The sequence below is a fragment of the Uloborus diversus genome, chromosome 4 (assembly GCF_026930045.1).
Source record: "Uloborus diversus isolate 005 chromosome 4, Udiv.v.3.1, whole genome shotgun sequence".
Taxonomy (NCBI): Eukaryota; Metazoa; Arthropoda; class Arachnida; order Araneae; family Uloboridae; genus Uloborus; species Uloborus diversus.
Window position 1 is genome coordinate 69,789,972 of NC_072734.1, and position 22,684 is coordinate 69,812,655.

General features: G+C 34.2%; 1 protein-coding gene across 1 annotated transcript in view; it reads right to left on the minus strand.

The window, feature by feature from the left end:
• The window catches only part of LOC129220622 (protein spaetzle 4-like), a 33,735-nt gene that overhangs the window by 1,207 nt on the left and 9,844 nt on the right, over positions 1-22,684 (minus strand). The window contains exons 3-4 of the mRNA XM_054855052.1: positions 8,762-9,640; positions 3,548-3,670 (exon numbers count right to left, since the gene is read on the minus strand). Of these exons, the coding sequence (XP_054711027.1) occupies positions 3,548-3,670; positions 8,762-9,640 (1,002 nt within the window). The remainder of the gene's footprint in view (positions 1-3,547; positions 3,671-8,761; positions 9,641-22,684) is intronic.

Below are 22,684 nucleotides of genomic sequence, written 5' to 3' on the forward strand. Positions count from 1 at the left end.
ACGTGTGTGTAGGTGTCTGTGTGCAGGCATGAGCGTGTGGGTATGTGTGTAGGTCTGTGTGTATGTATGTATGCGTGTGTATGTGTATGTGTGTGTGTGTGTGTGTGTGTGTGTGTGCAGGAGTATATGTGTGTAGGTGTGTGTGTATGTGTATAGGTGTGTATGTATGCGTGTGTGCATGTATATGTGTGTGTGTGTAGGTGTCTGTGTGCAGGCATGAGTGTGTGGGTATGTGTGTGTAGGTCTGTGGGTATGTATGTATGCGTGTGTATGTGTATGTATGCGTGTGTGTGTGTATGTATACGTGTGCGTGTGTGTATGTATGCGTGTGTGTATGAATGTATGTATGCGTGTGTGTATGAATGTATGTATGCGTGTGTGTATGAATGTATGTATGCATGTGTGTATGAATGTATGTATGCGTGTGTGTGTATACGTGTGTGTGTGTAGGATATGGACGCAACCTGGAGACGGTTTTCGGTAGAGGAGCAGCATCGTGAGGCGGCCGGCCGACGGTGGTGCTGCAGAGGGAGGCGGGTTGAAAATAAAATCATAGGAAATCAAAACAGTCAAATGAGAACAATAAGCAATGTGATTTCTCAAAAAAAAAAAAAAAACGTTTTGCCTATGATATGAGCATTAAATTATTCGTATCAAAAGGTGTATAAATATACTTCCTATCAAGTTTAGCTTTCATCCTCAGAATCCTCCCTCCCTTCTGGTGAGACAAAACCATTTTGAGGCAATAATAAATGTACTTTCCACCAAATGCATCATTTTTAATGAGAGAAAGCTTTACAGCTTGTCCAAAAGAGAAATTTGAAATGAAACTGATTTTATTTAAAGACTTAAAATATTTTTACTTTTCATAAAATAAACTGAACGCAAAAAGTCGTCTGAATATAGCACAAGAGTGGAAAAAGGATGCTTTTGAAGGGTTAGAGTTTTGAATAAATAAAAAAAGCTCTTATAGAAGGTTTTCAACCGCATAGTTTGTATTATGCATGAATATACTTTTGTGACAGGAAAACCAGATAGAAATGGGAAATACAATGAATATCTCAACTTTTTCGTTGGTAACGTAGTTTATCGATCACACTTAATATTACATGGTTTATTACTAAAGCTACCATGATTGTTTTAGAGATTGAATACTTAGGAAAAAATCTCCAAAGAGAAAAAATAAACAAAAAACAATAAAATATTATGAATAAATACATTTGTACGGGGAAATAAATAGCATTCAACAACGTTTTTCAAGAAAAACGCATAAGAAAAAAAAATTTTTTTTGATAAATTTATTATATAAGAAAGAATGAAAGAGTTTCGCCAGAAAATATGAAGAAAAAATATTCAAGGGTGAAAGTAGTCCAGAATGGTGAATAAACTGCTAATTACTAAAACGAGAGAGAAATGAAAGTTTTAAATATAAGAAAACTTTTATTAATTGAAGTCTTCCATAACACGAAAAAGCTTTTAGCTCTACTATTTCATATAGTGAAAAAAATGATTCTTAAAACTTAAAGTAAGTGCTACCCCACTTTCAAAGAGCAAAGCAAAGAAATTTTTCCGAGAAAAGCATTCATCTTGATACTGTGATCAAAATACATCAACTCTTTTTGAAACTTCATAAACTTGTCAACTATAAAACTGAGGGAATATGCTACTTATCAATCCATTGTTAAGAAAATTTACGCAGATAACATGTTTTGGTTCTCATTGCGGCATGTGTTAAGAATATTGTTTCTGATGCAGTATTCAGACACGAGCGTTTTAAGAGATTAAAAAAGAAGTAAGAGGAAAATAGTAACAGTATTACACAAACTGTTATTTAGGTGCATACCACTGGTAAAACGAGCTGATGTGTGCATCAAATGACTTCCTTTTACTCCAATTTAATGTCATTTCCCCATTACTGGCAATTTTAATGTGATTCAATAGTTTACTCTCTAAATATCATCAACACTGGCCAAATTGAAACAGATTTAAAAAAAAAAAAAAAAAAAAAAGAAAAAAGAAAAAAAAAAGAAATCGCCAAATTTGTCGCCAAGTTGGCGACAAAACTTGGCGACCAAAAGATTGGCGATATATCGCCAAATGTCCGCCAAATTATAACACCACTCGAGTTTACATCGAAATTAACAATGATTTCTCCCCAAAAAGGGGCAAAAGACCCCTTTAGAAACAATCGAATGCAACCAAAAGGGGGAGGTGCACAACTAGATCCCACTAGGAGTCTACGTACCAAATTTCAACTTTCTAGGACTTACTGTTCTTAAGTTATGCGACATACATACGCGCATACGCACATACATGCGTACATACAGACGTCACGAGAAAATTCGTTGTAATTAACTCGGGAATCGTCAAAATGGATATTTCGCGTGTTTATACGTTCTTAGGCACTTATCCACGTGTGGTGGAGTCGAAAAAAAAAACTCAATATTTATTCGGGGGTGAGTAAAATGGAAATTAAGGTCGATTTTTGAGTGAAAATTGTTTCGCGAATGCAATACTTCCTTTTTTGTAAAAGGAAGTAGAAATAAGTGAGAGCAAAATGTAAAACTTGTATAAGCTGTACTCTGCCTTTCCTATCGTGTATTATTTTAAACTATAATTAGCCATATAAGATGTGTTTAACGCTTTATAAAAATATTTCTTCCTTTATTAAACAAAATGAAATCATCATATTTCTAAGTTTTGAAAAACTGTATTTTAAATTTCGTTATTATAGCTGAGTGTATTGGAGAGTTAGGAGGAATAGGACGGCGGAAGCAATGGGACAGCTGCATTGAAGCTTTTTCAGTAGATGTAGCAGATTAGAGTAAAACAAAAGTAAAAGTGTAAAAGCAAAGTTTAGCAAGCGTTTTAACGCACAAATTAGCAAGTTACTGCATACACGTGTTTCGGGGTTTCAGGGAACCCCTTTTTTTATGCAAAATAATGAGCTACCGGATGAAGTATCACTATGAAGTACACTATGTTTTTATCCGGAAAAAGTTTAGGCTTTTACCGGATGTCTTTATATCCAAAAGTTCACTTCTTTGCATTGAAAAAGGCGCTCCCTGAAGTCCCGAAACGCGCGAGTGCAGTAATCTGAAAATTTATGCGTTAAAACGATGTTGATTTCCTTTTAATTCTCTGCACAAAGGTATTTATTTATTTCTCAAGAGTAAAATTTGCTACATCTACAAGATAGGACAAACTAAAAAGTATTTTAATCTTTTATTTCGGTTTGAAAGCAGCCCGGTCTTATTCCCCCAGACTCTTCCTTACCATTCCTTTATTCACGGACTTTACTATTAAGCTTATAGATAATCAATCGTGAAAAATGAAATACATGAAATATTTGTTTTCTACAAAGGGTATTTTTATCAATCATTTCCAACTTATTCTATCTCAAAACAGCTTCAGTGGAGCACTTCCAATAAAGTTATTATCTTATTGATTCGTTCGGAGAAACACAAACAACAAAAGCTCATATTAACTACCTCAACAAAAATCATGAATGGTTCTAGTAAAGGGACATAAAAGAAGCCATACTCACGCGCATTTCTCAAAATGGACATATTGCTCAAAGGGATGAACATTTAATAACGCCAGGGTTTCTCCTCTAGTGTTATTAGCCCAATAAGGAGCAATGACTTCGTTTTTCACTGGGCAGGCATTTCTGGAAGATAATAAAAATGTTAGAGAAAAATATACAGCTCATAAAGAGGTTTAATAAAAGTAATCAGTAGAGTTTTAGAATTTATTTTTCGCATTACAAGGTAAGAATGGCTTTATGTTGTTGAGCATTTTGGTTTATTTCCTGTTTCGCCGACATTTAAAATTTCCTCCCCTCTTTAATAGATCAAAAGATATGATTGCAACTGAAAAACAGGGGGATGGGTAATTTCGTGTAGGCGAAATTGGGGGTACACCAGCATTTTACGTAGTTTATTGATTGTCAGAAACTTTTGACAAAAGAGACTACTTTTGAGACTTTGATGATCATAATCTGTGCAATAGAGAAGCGGGTCATTCCATAGAAATGTCAACCTTAACCTCAGAAATTTTTTTTCCACAAAGCCTTGATTGTGACCTATCATTTCATTCAACATACTTTCTAGTATATAAATCCAGGGTACAGTTTGCAAAAATTTCCTTCGGTGTTTTTCTTCTGGCTCTAAACGTGCGAGGTTGTAGAAAAATCTTAGCATGTGCAAAAAACATGCGTCTACGTTTTCTTGTGTAATGTAAAAATTTTTGCAAATTTTTAAAAGAACTATGTTTATTCTAAATTATTAGATGTTGACCCAATAAAATTGACTGTTCTTTTTGCATACATTATAAGATAAGTATTTTAATTAGTTTGGTTATTTCGCTGAAAATATTTACGTTACGTTAGTCACGAAAATTTACTATTTTCTGCTTAAAAACGAAACCAGATGATTGAACCAAACAGCACTTTTTATTTTCTTACATCAGTGTCATATCTACTTAAAAAGTGCAAAATATTTATTTTAGTATTAGTAGATATAAAATAATTAGTGTGACTAACGTAACATTTAAGCTGTGACTAACGTAACAGTTTGCATGTGACTAACGTAACATTTTAAAAATGACTGCTAGTATTTAAATCTTATTTAATTTAATGTACATTTTCATGAACAGTTTTGAATATGTAGGCATTCTATATTGATTAAAAATTTAATGGGTGAAAAATATCAGTAATATTACATTGTAGATCTTCTGTTTACTTAAAAAAGTACTTTTTAAAAGTTTTTAAAAAAATACTTCCAATTTAAAGAATTACTTAAAAAAAATCTGAGTGAAGCAAAATGAGTACTTTGCTGAATGTGCATTCAACACAAGAATCCAAGCTTAAAAATTAAGATAATAGAAATACAGTCTTAACAAAGGAGAACGTCTCTATTTTTTAGAAAATACATCTCCACCTATTAAAATGAAGTAATAGCTGCTCGTTGGAAAACATTTGAAGATGTTACGTAATACAGTGACAATAAGCGCTGCTGCCATATATTTCAGAAAATGCAAGAATGATCATTTAGAAATTCAAGCATTTGCAGTGATATCTGGAATTAAAATGCATTCTGCAAAAACGTTTGAATATTTTTTTTTCAATATTACATTTTAATTCAAAAGGATGCACAGCACTATTCGTTCGATGATTCAGTAAACTCTTAAAATTAATATGCCATTGAAAAGTACTAGGAGTTTCTTATGCCGATAACTAGTATATCTGCAGAATACAAGAATTCGATGAAACTATCAACTTGCATAAGGTTAATTTTTTAAAAGAGATATTTAAGATTTAATTTGCCCAAAATGATATTATTCAGTTTGTAAAAGCAGTTTTTTTATTTGTTTATTTTTTTTTTGCACATTCAAATTGAGTTAATTGAACTGAATCCTTCCATTCAATTTCTTACACTAATATAGAAAAAAAGTAAAAAAAAAAAAAAAAAAAGAACCATAATGCAACCCAAAGAAGTTTCCTAAAAAGTGTAAAAGTAATATAAGAGCAAGAGATTAATTACAAAAGGTTTTTTATATGCATTCATTGCTTGTTATTCGATGGTTACGTTAGTCACGTTACGTTAATCACACACAGTTTTTCGTAAAAGTACCATTAAGGGCCAAAAAAGCTTCATCTGTAATAAATCTGTAGTACATTTTAAAAAATAGATTGTTTACCTCTTACAAATATATCGGCCAATTTTAAATGCCTGCGTAAGTTTCTGAAAAATTTGCCTCGTAACATAAGCATTGTTTCTCAGGGTTGCAAAAATGTTACGTTAGTCACGATGCCTTTTTTGGTGAAAAAACACCTGCCAGCGCTTATTTTGCTTCAAATTCTTGGTAGAAATGTAAAATAGTCACCTTGTACATTTTAATCAAAACACATTTATTTTTACTCCCGGAGTAAGTAAAAAGAGTTTGAAAATCTGCTGCGAATGTTACGTTAGTCACTATGGAATGACCCAAGCGGAAATTTGCGATGTTTTAAAAAATGCTTTTTTTAAAAGACGTAATTAATTTTTTTGGTAATACATTACGACCTCGTTTATCCGGACTAAAAGCAATCCAGATGGTCAAAAATCCGGATAATCCGGGTAGTATGAATAATAAGCAAAGCAATTTCTTAAATTAGCAGACTTCGACAAAAAAAAAAAAAAATATATATATATATATATATATATATATATATATATATATATATATATATATATATATAAAGGGTGTTCCAAAATTAACGCAAGATTTGAATTAAATAGAAAACACAGTTTTTAGTACTTTAATTGTGATTTTTTTATTGAATCGTGAAGTACATAGGATAGGGTTATTTATGAAATAAAACATCGGGCAAATGGCCTCCACGGCTTTGCATACACATACACACTCTTTTATAAAAATTTTCCATTACCATTTTGCATAAATCTGGCTGAATTTCGTTGATGCAGCGTTGAATCTCTTCCTTTAATGCACGGGTGGTTTCAGGCTTGTTGACATAGACCCGTGATTTTAAATAACCCCATAAAAAAATCTAATGGTGTTAAATCGCATGATCTAGGGGGCCAATTTTGATCACCAAAACGAGAGAGTACACGACCTGGAAATGTCTTATAAAGTAATTGAATTTTTTCTCGGGCTGTATGGCATGTGGCGCCGTCTTGTTGAAACCACATATTGGCCACATCAATATTATCCAATGCCGGCAGAAAGAACTGTGTTATGCCGCGGTATCGAGCACCAGTAACAGTCACTGCTTGACCAGCCCTATTTTCAAAAAAGTATGGCCCAATGATGCATCCAGCCCAAAATTCACACCAAACTGTGACACGTTGTGGATGCATTTGTTTTTCAATAATCACATGTGAGTTCTCCAAAGCCCAAAATCGGCAATTTTGGCGATTAACAAAACCATCAAGATGAAAATGCGCTTCATCGCTTAAGATAATTTTTCTCGAAAAATCAGCATCCATTTAATGATGTCCAATAACCCATTCAACAAACTCTCTTCGGTGTGCATGGTCATTAGGTTTCAGTTGTTGGGTTAGTTGAATTTTGTAAGCATGGAGACACAGATCTTTAGTGAGTATACGCTGAATAGAGCTTTTTGAAATTTGCAGTTCTTGTCCACGACGCCGAATTGATTTTCCTGGATTGTCACCAACACTTTCACGCACTGCATCGATATTTACATTTGAACGGCTTGTTTTTGGACGACCAGTGCGTTTGACATCTCCAACTAATCCAGTCTCCTTGAATTTTCCAATTAATTTTTTCACCGTAGACGAAGTTAAAACACTATTCCGACCATATTTTGAATTAAACTTTCGAACTTCGGCTGCTAAACTTTCATTATTTTTGTAATACTGTTCAATAACAAAGACACGTTGTTCTATCGTATAACGCTCCATTTTTTTAAACCCTAACCTCTTAGCTATCAATTTTTTTTTACAGAGATGCCAGCACTATTTTGCACAAATAGCAACAAAATCAAATCTTGCGTTAATTTTGGGACACCCTTTATATACTTTTTAGCAAAATCACATAGTTTGTTTAAAAGACATTCAAAACTATCAAATATCTTTTCACACAACTTTAACAAAGAATTGTTTAAAAGACATTCAAAATTATCAAATAATTTTTCACACAATTTTAAAACAAAGAATTGGCCTACTGTCTTCTGGTTCAAACACGTGTGTTGTTTGGAAAAAGCACGGACGGTCAATCTAACGCTTTATCATTTAGTTCAGCTGCAGTAGTGCTTGTATTATATTATAATTTATTTTAGAAACTATGTAGGAGCTGTACATTAACAGAAAATAGAAAACAAATGTTCGGCGTACTTATAGTTGCGTTCTCTCATAATTTAAAATTATCTATGTGTACATATATGTATTTTTTTAATCCAAATTTTGATCCAGATAACCAGAAGAGCCGGATAAACGAGAACCGGATAAACTAGGTTCTACTGAATTAAGATCATGATAGCTCAAATAACATGGAAAACAATATTTCTTTTTTTGTATTTTATAATTTATAAAGTAGAATTGCAACTTAGAGGACATATACGAGTATGTCCCCTCGGTTAAGAGTTAATGGAAAATAACTACTTATCACCATTGCATTGCTTTTATTCATTACAGATTTTGTTTTATAACCAAAATTACTGATACATGCTGAAAATAGTTTTGGGCCATATTCTGAGAAATAAAATCTGCATGATTTTGCATGTTGTAAGATTTTGCATGTTGCAATTGCGAGGGGTTCTCACAACCGTAGGGACCTTAAGGAAATACAGAACCGCACATGATAAATGATTTACATAGTTCTGTGATAACATAAGGACTTCTAAAGTACGTTGCGACAGGTCCCCTAAACCTGTTAATCCGCCTTTGGTAAAATCTGCTATTTTTGCCAAGAGAATCTGCTATTGTTTCTTTCACAGTTCAAAGAAAAGACTCAAAAGACTTTCAAACTAAGTTTCTGCCATTTTTACGCCTATTGCATTTACTGCATTGGATCAAATGCTATTTTTTTACCAAATTATACTATTCTTAAAAACCCAATCAAGTAGTCACAAAACACTTTTTGAAACATTTACATGAAAATATATTAGAATACTGAAAAAAATTATAATACTTGTAACTTATGACAATAAATATGAATGGAATTGTGGAAAACTTAACTAGGAACACACAAACATATTTAGGAGGAAATCTTTTAAGAAAAATGTCTAAAAACTCACATTCCTCTCCTAGGCACTTCTTCATCCTTTTCTTCCTCATCTTTTTCTTGAGTTTTGTCTATTGTTTCGTTATCTTCTCGTACTCCTTCTTCGATAGATGCATCAATATCAAGGTCATCATCAGTTATAACAATCGTTTCTTTCAATTTGTCGATGCTTGTCCTTTTCATTTCTTCGGGCTTCGGTGAAATTTTTTCTTCGACGCTATTCTGAAGCACAGAAGGCTCCATTTTCCTCCTAGGCTCGTAGTCGTAATCGTCGTCGTAACTCACCCTTTCCATGGCAACAGGACTGTCCCGGTTTATGGAATGGGTCGTCCAGTGATCAGGGGACGCAGTCGTACTATCACTCACCGTTGAGGATTCTGTAGGAAATTGAGTTTCAGTTGAATTTATCGTCAAATCTTCAACTGGTTCTGTCGTCGTAGCGACAGTCTCAGTGGCCGTTGTAGGAATGTTCCTCGAAGTAAAAAATATAGACCCCGTGCTGTCATCACGCTCAGTGATTGGGTCGTAAATTTTCGTTTCTCCAGACATCATGGATGGAGTTACGACATCACCAACCTTGATGGAAGTTTCAGTTACAACGCGAAAAATGGTTGCAGGTGTGTCTGCTGTTGATTGGTCAACTTGCAACTCATCCGTATCATCTTTGAAGATTTGTGGCCGAGGTTGGCGATGACTTCGCCTGTAATTTCCAGCTCTTGCAGATCGTCCATAAACAGTCCGGCTGCGTGTACTGTCGATGGTAGCTTGTAACATGTCGAATTTGGCCTTGAAGCTGTCGATCTCGTTCAGGAGAACTGAGCTATGCTTTTCGTCTCCGTACATTCTTCGCACGAGTCCTTGGTTGTCGTTGATGTATCTCTTCACTGAACTCCTGCGGAAAGAAAGAATAATTATAAGATATCCCTGCTGAGTATGCACCAAGCGCTCGGTAATACACTGTCTATACTTGCTTGCAATGTTTATTGACAATGGTGCCACGGCATGCGAAAGAAAAGGTAAATTAAGAGACAGTCTATCTGGTTACAGGGAGGAGTTTCCTCATATTAGAGTCACATTTACTAGCTACCTACCTGGCGAACTACGAGAGACCACCAACCGTTTGAGATCGCTTTTAGTCTGATGCATTCAAGTCCTAATGAATGTACTACTCTGCGATGAGTCGCACTTAAAATTGAAAATGTTTCACAATTTACGAAAATAAAGTTGAATCCGCACATATATAGCTTGCTTTTTTTTACAAAGACAAATTAGTGATATTTCTAAAGAGAAGTGCAGGATATCATTCAGAATTCTGACATCGCCCTGGGAAGTATTTTCTTCACTAGCTCTGAGCTTATTTCTCTATTGTCAATCATATATGTTGCAATCTATAGTTAAAGTAAACCTAACCTGGCAGCATTGTGCAGGCTATGCTGATCCTAATCAAAGCATTGTGACGCTGCCAGGTTAGGTTTGCCCCACCTATAATAGAGCACTGAATTAACTCAATTCGACCAGCACCCCAGTAATACTTAATGCCTATCTCTTTCTTGCTTTTAACACAGAGCAAAAACGAACTCAAACTGTTCGGAGATACCTGCCATCTCCCGAAGATATTAGAAATTAACAAAATTTACAATTGGTTGATATCTAAATTGAAAATTAGAACTATAAAAACTAACAATTTAATTTGAATTAATTGGATTCAACTCCTTCGTTGATGACAGCTGGGCAGCGCTGTTCTTCTAATTATTACCAAGTATGGATATTTCACTTTTTGAGGTAAATGCAGTAAGCATTTAATATTAAGGGGGAGTTGTGTAGCATCCTCATCGTTGGATTGCCGCTAGGTAGCGCTGTAATCCGAACAGAAGTTCACTTTTTGAGGTAAATGCGATAAACATCTAATATTACAAGGGCGTTGATTCGACTAACAGAGGTAATTCAATACACTTATCTGCCCACTATCCGTATGCGTATCATTGATTATAGTTAGAAAGAAAATCATCTTGGGATTGTAGATTCTTTGCGCCAGGAAACCTTTTAAAAATCATTGAAGTATTATTTGAACATCTTTAAGATAAAAACAATTATTGAAATAAAAATGTTTTCATTTAACCATATGTTTTTAAATCTAGGCTAGGTTGATTATAAGGTATAGTCCAAGAGCTATTGAACCCTCCGAGTAACGGTCTTCCTGTAAAGCTAGTAATTAGTAGGGTAATGAGTCATAGCACGCCAAGGCCAAAAACCATGGCCTGGCAGGCCTCTGCCCTGCACGTCATCAGCCCTTTTATTATTTGAAATGCTAAACATATAAGATAAAAAAACTTACTTCTGTAAGCTTCAAAATTTAATATCATACGGTTTATTTATTGATAATTATGGAAAACAATTGACAGGCGATTATAGTTAGCAAAAGTACCTACCAGGTGAATCGAGATGTGCACAGTTTGGGAGGTAAAATAAACTTTCTTCTGTAAAGTTCAAATTTAAGTATGTGTTTGAGTAAGCTATTTAGAAGAAATGTGTACAATGACAGGCGGTTCTGAACAGTATAAGACCTTGACAGGCGAGGGAGGAGATGCTAAGAGCATGCAAGTAAGAGGCGTAACGTGAACGCATGTATTGTGAGTGAGGCCGTTTATCTCCTAGGAAGGGTCATATACCTGCTTTCGTTCACGAATTTGAAGAGCAGGGTTGCCAACTTAGGGGTTTTTCCCCTAAATTTAGAGGAAAATTTTTTAGATTTTTAAAATTTTTTTATTAAAATTTTTTATTAAAATTTACAGGAATCGCGCAATCTGCAGACGATAAATTTTTGAAAAAATCTGTAGACGATAAATTTAAAAAATGTGGTAATTGTAATATTCCAGTTCGTTTTCTTACTCGGTTTTAATATTTCTATTTTAACAGATCGTTTGCGATCCAGGAGCTCAGACGATATTCTCCGTAGTTAGCTTGTTCGCATGTTTAAGCTAAAATTAGACACAGCAAAGAAGAAATTGTTATTCTTTTCGATTATAACTTGTGTTAAAAAAAATATTTAGTTACGTTTTTTACAGATAATGGAACGCTGGAGAATGAGCCCACAATAATCGCAATGGGAAAGATCGCTTGTTCATTGAAAATTACTCTTCAACAAATTAAAATATGAAGCGTGGACGTCCTGCAACAGGAAGTACCTCTCGAAATTCTGCGTATCATGTCAAAAAATTTCGCCCTTCGAACGATGGGTCCCAAAATATTGTGAATTTCTTCAAGTCAGCAAGCAACAACCTCGATAAAATCGCCCCGACACTTCATCATGCAGTTCCAGTAACGCAAATGTTAGCGCAATGTCACGTGATTCCTTAACTGTGACGTCACAAACGGGATTAAAAGGTCAAGTGACCATTGCTTTTTTTCGCTACTGGGTTAGTATAGGCGTTTTTTTTGTCATTTCTAATCAAAAACAATGGTTAAAAAGGCTCAAAAAATGAATGTAAGTAAAAAAATAAATAAAACAATCAAACAATAGCATTTTCAAAGGTAAAAGAAAAACATTTTTTCCCGATAAAATCCTAAAATTTAAGCCCCTAAATTTATCCCTAAAAATTTTATCCACCCAAAAAATCCCATTCTAAAAAATTTTCCCCTAAATTTAGGGGGAAAACCCCTAAGTTGGCAACCCTGCTTTTCAAATTCTTGAACGAAAGCAGGTATACGACCCTTCCTAGGAGATAAACGGCCTCACTCACACTACATGCATTCAAGTTACGCCTCTTACTCGCTCGCTCTTAGCATCTTCCCCCTTGCCTGTCAAGGTCTTATACTGTTCAGAACGGCCTGTCATTGTACACATTTCTTCTAAATGGCTTACTCAAACACATGCTTAAATTTGAACTTTACAGAAGAAAGTTTATTTTACCTCCCAAACTGTGCACATCTCGATTCACTTGGTAGGTAAGTACTTTTGCTAACTATAATCGCTTGTCAATTTTTTTCCATAATTATCAATTAATAAACTGAATGATATTAAATTTTGAAGCTTACAGAAGTAAGTTTTTTTTAATCTTATATATTTAGCATTTTAAATAATAAAAGGGCTGAGGACGTGCATAGCAGAGGCCTGCCGGGCCATGGTTTCTGGCCTTGGCGTGCTATGACTCATCATTCTACTAATTTCTAGCCTTACAGGAAGACCGTTTCTCGGAGGGTTCACTAGCTCTCCTACTAGTAGAAAATAGTTTCTCAAAGGCTCATACGTATTAAAAGTTTCTTACAGATTCTCTGGAAAATTCGTGATTGTGATTTCTTAACAGCTACCAAAATGCATATGAAATTTAAAAGGAAAAACTTGGGGCTCACGCCACAGAAACTTGATTCATTTATAATTCAACTAACAAGTTTACTGCTCTGCGAATTACATAAATTACTGTGTAAGTTTTCTTATTGATGGCTACACTTTACACTTCTTATAGTTGTTTCTCTTCCTGTCCATGTTGATCCTCTTAGAGGCTTTGAGAAATTATTTTAGTTTGGTTTAAAAATTATAGTTGAAAGCATTTTTATTTCAATAATTATTTTCGGCTTTTTAGCAGTCTGTCAAAAATTTGGAATTTAACACTTATAGCTGATCTCATCATCGCTTCGATTGATTATTATGTCTGACATCATCAGTATAATCGAAATACATTTTCTCTTAGTCTTTGGCATCATTGCCAAGACGTATTGACATCATCCCTGTTCCAAATTTATTTCTATCTAATAAGCTTTTCCTTTTAACCCAACTGTACCCATATATTTTGATAACATATTTGCTTTTGCCTTAACCGATCCTATATATTTTGATGACATGTTTTTTTTTTATCCAACTGACCCTATATATTTTGATAATATGTTTCCATATGCAGAACATTTTACATTAAAATTTCGCTAAAATCGAAATCTTTAAACACAAGAGCAGCGGAAATTTCTTAATCCTTCAGGAAGGAAAAGTAAATACAAAAAAGTCGATATTTTCTGAGATTTTTTCTGTGATCTTTTTTCCTTTTCAATACGGATCAACGAAATTGAAAATAGAGTTTTTTTTGGGACTTATAGGATCAAAGGAAACTTTTAAAAGAGGGAAATCGTCTTTTAAGCGTTTAAAAATGTATGACGCCTTTAGGCTATCAACATGCAACGAAATGAACTGAAAACAGAAATCTGAAGAGTGCACTTCTTTTAACTTCAAAAGAAACTCAATATGCAAATTTATTATCTCATCTTACATAAATCTCATCATCATCATATATGTTTTTGATCCAAATTTCACTTTTTAATGCTTCCCTTCCCCCTCTCTTCCCAAAAAAAGAACACAAGTTCAGTTTATGAGATAACCTTTTTAAAGCAATATCAAAGTAATATTTTTTTATAGATCGAAAAAAATGAAGAACGTTAGATGGTGGCACGATTAATTCGTACTTCTGGAGCTTGAATACGTCACCTTGCGCATTCAAGAAATTAGCCGAAATAGATTTCACTCCTCATTTCAGCTAAAACGCGCTCTTCAGACAGTTTGGGGGTTAAAATTATTTTCTCAAGAACAAAACGGAGAAAACTCTTACTCACTAAGCTCAAAAGTAGGTTGTAATTTGTTAGAGTTGCTTAGCAGCCATTAGTTAGACTGCAACACCTTCTGCAGTTTATTTATATTACGAATGTATAATGATGTGCACCATTTTGTAAATATTTTCAATAAACCTTATAGGAATTATTTTTTTAGAATTTAATTAAATGTAATACTGCTGCTACTATTAATAATAATGATAAAAAAAACAATAGGAGAAAAAGTTGACTTATTCAATATATCTAAATGAGGCAGATTTTAGATCGGATTGTTGTCGACTTTGATGTGGATATAAATCTGGTACCCAAAGAAAGACATTGGGGAGTTTCGAAAAGCTAAACACGTTTAAAATTAAGAAATTATTAAATTTGTTGTGTTGAGACATAATAGGAAATATTCAACGTTGTTTAGCACAAATAAACAGATTACTGAATACACTTGTTTCGGGGTTTCCAGGAACCCTTTTTTCAGTAAAAGTTGTGAGCTTTTGAGTGTAAAGACATCCGGTACAAGCCGGATTACTGGAGCTTTTACCGGATGTCTTTATATCCAAAAACTCACAACTTTGAATGGGGTTGTTTCCATCAGTCAAAAGTACTACTTTTAGTCTCTAAAGTTGATCGAATGAGCGGAAAACAAATAAAAATAATTTGAATTTTGATATCTTGAATTCAAGTTATGTTTTTCGCAATTACGAGAGTGTGTGTGTAAGTAGGCATGTGTGTTTGTGTGTGTGTGGGGGGGGGGAGATGTTTGTGTGTGTGGGGGTTTGTGTATGTGTGTAGGCATGTGTGTGTGGGTAGTTCTGTGTATGTGTGTATGTGTGTTTGTGTGGGAGGGTATGTGTATGTGGGTAGTGTATGTGTAGGTGTGTGTATGTGTTTGTGTATGTATAGGTGTCTGTATGTATGCGCGTGTGTATGTGTTTGTGTGTGTAGGTGTATGTGTGTGTAGGTGTATGTGTGTTTAGGTGTATGTGTGTAGGCGTATGTGTAGGTGTAGGCAAGTAAGTGACTCAATCTGGAGACGGTTTTCGCTAGAGAAGCAGCATCGTGAGGCGGCCGGCCGTCGGTGGTGTTGCAGAGGGAGGCGGGGGAAAATAAAATCATAGGACATAAAAACAGTCAAGTGAGAAAAATAAGCAATTGTGATTGTTAAAAAAAAATAAATAAATAAATAAATAAATAAATAAAAACATGCATCGAGGAAAAACTTGTTTTCAAAACGTTTAATTTTTAATTGATTTTTTAAAATGTTCGAATTTTCAAGTAAGGCGTGATCTTTGTGACGTCACAAGTGATGAACTTTGGCACGCTACTCTGCTGGCGCACTGAATGCTTACGCTTGCTGTATACCGCGTTTCCAGATTATGATAATTAAGAAGCGAATTAAATATTTCCCTCTACCCTTGCTGTCAACTATATCGTTGCCAGTACATATGAGTAAAGAAGCAAACTAAATATTGCAGTCTGCACTAATGGCATCAGAAAATGGCATTTCATCTCTTGTGATGCAGAAGCGTAAAAAATCAAAGTGAATCTGTGTACTGATTAAAAAAATCGTTGAAAAATATTAAATTTTGTCAAATTATTTTTTAAATGGTCGAATCCTATGTTTTTAAGCATGCTCGGATAACCGACAGCTGTACTCAACGGGGTAAACGCAACCACTGACAACGAGAAAAAAGGAAATCGAGAAGAGCACATGTGTGACTTTTCATCGCAAAAAAAGCAACTACGTCACTTCCGTTGCGGAAAAAGGTAGAGGATCAGAATTTCAAAGACTTCGCATCAAGAATTTTACTGCAAAAGAATGTCTCGCCTTCTTAGCTGATCGTAGAATTCAAAGTGGTTAACTTAGCACAGAAGTTTATCTATTTAAACTTATTAAAAATATTACCAAATTCAAACCAAGTGTTTATTTTATTTTCGAAATTACAATAACAGAGTGAACAATGGAAACCAAAAAAAAAAAAAAAAAAAATGCTTGGACATAGACGTAAATAAAAAATAATTCTAGTGATGTTATAGTTGCATTGCTATTAGTATTTCGCTGTAAAAGATGTAATTTAACTAACATTTTGCATTGTAGATGCATGACAGCACGATTTTAAATCACATTTTTAGTCCTTTTAAGTCCATAAAGCATTTCTTGTAATTTAAAGTAGGACGGTTCTTTCTTGTTTTTAAACAAAGTATTTTTGAGACATTTATGAGAATTACTTTAGTATACACTATTTATACTTGATTGTACACAATTGAATGAAGAATATTAAAAACTATATTGATTGTGGGTGATAATTAAAATGAATGATATAAAAAAACATTCAAAAGGGTTTGCTGTATACTATTTTTGCGAGAATGCCTTGAATATACAACGAATCAAACTTTGTGATCACGTGAACTTCTAGGTGCTCCATAGTTGTCATCATAAACCGAGCGACGTTTTTACTGAAATTCTTTCCAAACACATAATTAACTTAAAATATAATTACCAATTTCACAAATACGTTATCAACTTAAATATTCTCAATCAAGCACAATCAACATAATTTTATTTTATTGCGTTAAGGTAAGGTTAAAGTCCTTAGAAAAAAATAATTATTATTTCAATTTATTCTAAAAAACGAGCTGATGTGTGCATCACATGACTTCCTTCTACTCCAATTTAATGTCATTTCAACATTGTTGGCAATTTTAATGTGATTCAATTGTTTGCTCTCTAAATTTCACCAACAGTGGCCTAACTGAAACCAAATAAAAAAAAAATCTCCAAATTTGTCGCCAAGTTGGCGACAAAACTTGGCAACCAAATGACTGGCTATATATCGCCAAGTGTCCGACAAATCATAACACAACTTGAGTTTACATCGAAATTAACCCATTAAGCGCCGCTATATGAACCACATTGAAAATACTTAAGTTTTCATGTGTTTTGATATTCAATACACATCTCTAATCATATATAGCTGAAATTTTGCAAAAATATTTATTAGGTTAGGAGATATGGTATGGTCCCGAAATGGGAGACTTGGCGTTTAATGGGGACAACATACATATCCCTGCCACTATGTTGATACTTGAATAATTTCCAGCTAAATCCAATTAGAAAGCTCTAAAATCGTTTTTATATAATTAATATGGCTAGGTATTGGTACTTTGTGTACATATTTAACATATTCAAGCTTCAAAATGTAGAACTTTTAAGTTTTCATGACACCCAAAGCCATACATTTTGGGCCCTCTTGCAACAAAAGCTGTGGAGGCCAGCCCCAGAGGCTAGCAGTGTATATTTGCAACATTAATAAGTATTAGTATGCTAGTTATACATTTTTGTACAAAACGGAACTTTTCCCACACATTTTACTACCTTTTAGCAAAAAGCCTTAGGATTTTCATACACAAAAAGAGAAGAGGTAGCTTTTTTCTATTAACCATGTAGGGGGATCGAGCAATAGTAAATGACAATCACATGAAGCACTATATAAAATGTATCTTATAAAATGGAACTAAGATATTTTTGGGCTCCCTGATGGTGTAATTGTGTTATTATAGGCAAGGGTTTTTTTGCAGTCAACATTTCGGTTGCTTCACAACATGTTTGATGACATGATTTATTCATCATCATAATGTTTTTAGAGATAAATGTCTAGCATGATTCGCATTGAGGAATTATCAAAGGTCATAGTTTCTCCAATTTCATCCAACAAATTACGATAAATGGTAAAAATGTAAAGTGAGACAGTTATCGCATTATCTGTGATCTAAACGATTTCGATTAAAGTTTTTTTTTCTCAACTATCTGAAAAGAATTCGGCGATTCACAAACAAGTGATACTGCACTCATCTTCTTGTTTTAAGTTAAAATATATTACTTTAATAGTGTTTGAAGCTCGTAGCAAAGTCAAAAATTCTTACTACATTTTTGATTTCAAAAAAAAAAAAAAAAAAAAGGTGAAGAAATTTCTCTATTGAAATTCAACCTCCCTAATTGAAGGGGGAGCGCCCTCAAGGGGGAGGGGAGCATGGAGCTGACTGAGCTGCAAAATATTTTTATGGATGGGGAGGAATAGTTTTAAAGGGAATATGAACTCCTTTTACGGAAATCTCTTTCGTGATCTGTAGAAATTCAGAGAGATGCGTCATCCTCCTTAGGGAGGATTGGCACCCCTGTTTTTTCAGAACTTTCTTCTAAACGAATGGAATGTTACTTGTTTTGATAAAAGCACCTGCTCTTGACCTTGAACAACAAAAGAGTGTTTACAATGAGAACCTACAAAGGGGGCTGTGGCTTCAACAGGAAAAAAGGGGAGAGTTCATTCATGCAAAATGGGTGAAGACGATTTCTACTGGGCATGACTTGCTCTGCTAATCAGAACACGCCAAGTCTCCCATTTTGGGACTTCAGTAAATAAAGTCCTCTAAAACTCCTTTAAATTATTTTTCTTGGCCCCTGTTTGTTGTGATTTGAAAAAAGGTCTATTGAGCTTCATATTCCATGTTCCTTATTTCCTGTATTTGCATTCATTATTTTTAGGGAATTTTTTCCCTGTGTAATGCAAAAACAAGAAATTTTCGCAAAATTTAAAAAATTTTCAAAAAAGAATTTACATTTCAAACCTTTTTGAAAAAATTACCAGTAAAGTTTGGTTCTCTATCATTCATTTTAAAAAATTTCAAAATGATATCTTAATTACTTGATGAAGAAAAAAATCTTAATTGAAGGTTCCCAAAATGGACCAACATGGACTTAACGCTTAATGGGTTAACAATGATTTCCCCCCAAAAAGGGGCAAAAGACCCCCTTAGGAACATCCGAATTCAACCAAAACTAAAGGTGCACAACTAGACCACACTAGGAATCCACGTACCAAATTTCAACTTTCTAGGACATACCGTTTTTGAGTTATGTGAGATACATACACACATACGCACATACATACGTACATACGGACGTCACGAGAAAATTCGTTGTAATTCACTCGGGGGTCATCAAAATGCATATTTCGGGTGTCAGTACGTTTCTAGGCATATATCCACTTGTGGTCGTGTCGAAAAAAGAATTCAACATTCATTCGGGGGTGAGAAAAATGGAAATTAAGGTCGATTTTTGGGTGAAAATTTTTTTGCGAATACAATACTTCCTTTTTTGTAAAAGGAAGTAATAATTTACTTCTTAAATTCATATTTAAACGAGTTGATGTGTGCATCACATTAATTCCGTTTACTCCAATTTAATATCATTTCCCCACTATCGGCAATTTTAATGTGATTCAATAGTTTGCTTTCTAGATATCACCAACAGTGGCCAAATTCAAACAGTTTAAAAAAAAAAAAATCGCCAAATTTCTCACCAAGTTGGTGACCAAAAGAATGACGATATATCGCCAAGTTTCCGCCAAGTTATAATACCACTTGAGTTTACATCGAAATTAACAATGATTTACCCCCAAAAAGGGGTAAAAGAACCCCTTAGAAAACCCGAATGCAACCAAAAGGGGAGGTGCACAACTAGACCCCACTAGAAGTCTACGTACCAAATTTCAATTTTCTAGAACTTACCGTTCTCGAGTTATGCGACATACATACGCACATCCGCACATGCATATATACGTACACACAGACGTCACGAGAAATTTTTTTGTAATTAACTCGGGAATTGTCATTATGGATATTTCGCGTGTCTATATGTTCTTAGGCACTTATCCACCTGTGGTCGAGTCGAAAAAAGAAAAAAAAAAAACTCAATATTCATTCGGGGTGAGTAAAATGGAAATTAAGGTCGATTTTTGAGTGAAATTTTTTTCGCGAATACAATACTTCCTTTTTTGTAAAAGGAAGTAAAAATGCATTTGAAATCACAACTTAAGTATTCAAAATCGTTTTATTTTGCTCCATCAATAACAGAATATGGTAATGTAGCGCCTCTGAAGTTTCTTTTCCTTTTTAGTCTCAAATTTTGAAGACAAAATAACATTTTTATCACGCTTCCGTACTTTGTCAGAACAATGTCGGACATTGTTGCTTCATCTGAAGTGGAAACAATGTTGTCCACATCAACATATGCATGAGGATTTTCCTATATACATTTTTGGAAATTTAAAAGTACCCTACAAAGAACAGAAAGGAATGTTATCTGGATCATAAAACAAATTCCCAAGAGTCTCATAGATAGTTTCAAAAAACCTACTTTCGTAAAACAATTTTGATATTGTATTTTCCGTGGTATCGTTTCAGCTTTTATGGATGCATTAAGTTGCGTCTAAAAGAGTCGGAGGAACATTACGACCTTCGTCGAAATCTATAAAAGGAGAAAAATTCTATTTTCGGTAATTTGTGTTAAAATTCAGTTTGACTTAATGATTACCAAACTGAGAACGTGTTAAGTGAATGACTGGTTATCAAGACGAAAAAAAAAATGTAATTTTAGTATATTTCAATTTCTTTTTTCATTTCTTTTTGCATAGTGAAGAAAGTTGTAATTGCGAAAAAAAAATTCCCTCAAATATCGTCCTAAATTTTCATCTTACTCACCCCCGTATGCGTGGCCATGTTCCTAAGAATGTATAGACGGCTAACTATGAGTTTTGACGGTCCTAAGAATAATGTACGTTTTTGGGAGGCCGCAGTGACCTCCCATGACCTCTCATCAGAACGCCCTTGTTCGCTGGCTCAGAAACTCATGCTCAAATCTCGCTAAAGATTCATCAACTTAACGAAAGGTTTACTCCAAGCTTTACTCACGAAACCATTTTGTCAAATACGACATGCATCATTTCTGTGAATGACGCAAACTTTTGTACCCACCAAATATTCCATTAGAATAGTTTTTCCTTGTAGTTGGGTGATGCAGAAAGAACGGTGGGTTCTCACACGTGTATATTTCTAAGAGTAAAAATTGTACGAGTCGAGATTTTTTTTGCATAGAACATCTTTAGAATAATTTAAGTACCTATGTGCTCCCCTTCTGTCACTTGAACGGTATCACACCAGTACCCTCTCTCTTGCCATACACGTGGTAGCATGAATGAAGTCACAGAAACAACGGCTGCAATGATCCAGTTTTTCAGTTCGTCAAGATTAGAAGCTAAGGGATGTTATAAACGCAGCATCTTTCACACATCCCCACGAGAAAAAATCACGTGGTGTAAGGTCTGGTGACCTAGGGGGCATTCATAAAATGCTAAATCGCCTCTTTCTTTATCGCCATTTTGACGAACTGAATAATAAATAAGAAGTGGGACACATACGATATCACGCAGAGACATCTACTGGTAGGTAGTTGAAACTTTAGAATCGCTCTTTCATTAAAGTTTCCCCAGAGAGCTATTGGTCTAATGTTCCAAGCTCGGTAACCTTATGAACCCCCCCCCCCCCCCCTTTTTTTTTTAAATCGCCTAGTATTTTCTTTATCTCAAAAAGGTGGTTTGTTTATTTCAACAAATGAAGATTATTTTTTTTTAAGGTATAAGGTTTATTGAGAGAGTAAGAATGCATCAGGGCTTACTTGCATGGGAGCTCACGGAAGCTCCAGTTCTTGTACCTTTTAAAAAAAATCCTGCTATTAGTTCACAATTTCTCTCTTTAGATATATATATATGTCTTGTTCGAATTTGGATACTCAATTTTCACCCAGTCACTGTGAACGGATTCTTTTCAAATTTCCCATGGGACTTCAGACCCAATGACAATGCAATATGATACAATCAAATTAATTGAATATTACTAATTAGTTAATTTTCATACTAATGAACATTTTTGTACAAATCCTCTATTATGAGGAACAAAAATACTCGTAAAAATTAGAATAAAATATCTATAGCAACCTTTGAGTTTTCTGTATCAGATAAAATTTATTTCAATGTTCAAAAGTAATTAGAGTGAATCGGAATTGTTTTAAACTAATTTCATGGTAAAATGCAGGTGAGCCTTCAATTGGAAATTTATTGTTGGTCAGTTTTTGTTAAACAATGCTTTAATTAAAATGTATCCCCAATTTTTATAGAAATACTAGCTGCGTGCCCGGCGTTGCACGGGCTACCTAAAAAATGTAAGAGCAGTCCAGTTGATGCTTTTGTAGTACACTGACACTAGTTTCTAACGCGTTAAGGAATAAATAAATGCGCGTAAAGCAAGGTTTGCAAAACACCAGTAAAACATATTTTTGCCAAAACACCTCATCAACGTTAATAATCGTTATCAATGATACAAGTTATGAGTACATTTTCAGTCAGCACAAAAGGGGAAAATATATGCATTATCAACTATAATCTTTACTCACGTTAAACTGAATTACATCTGATAGACTATATCGGAAATATTTATGCACAATAACAATCCGCTT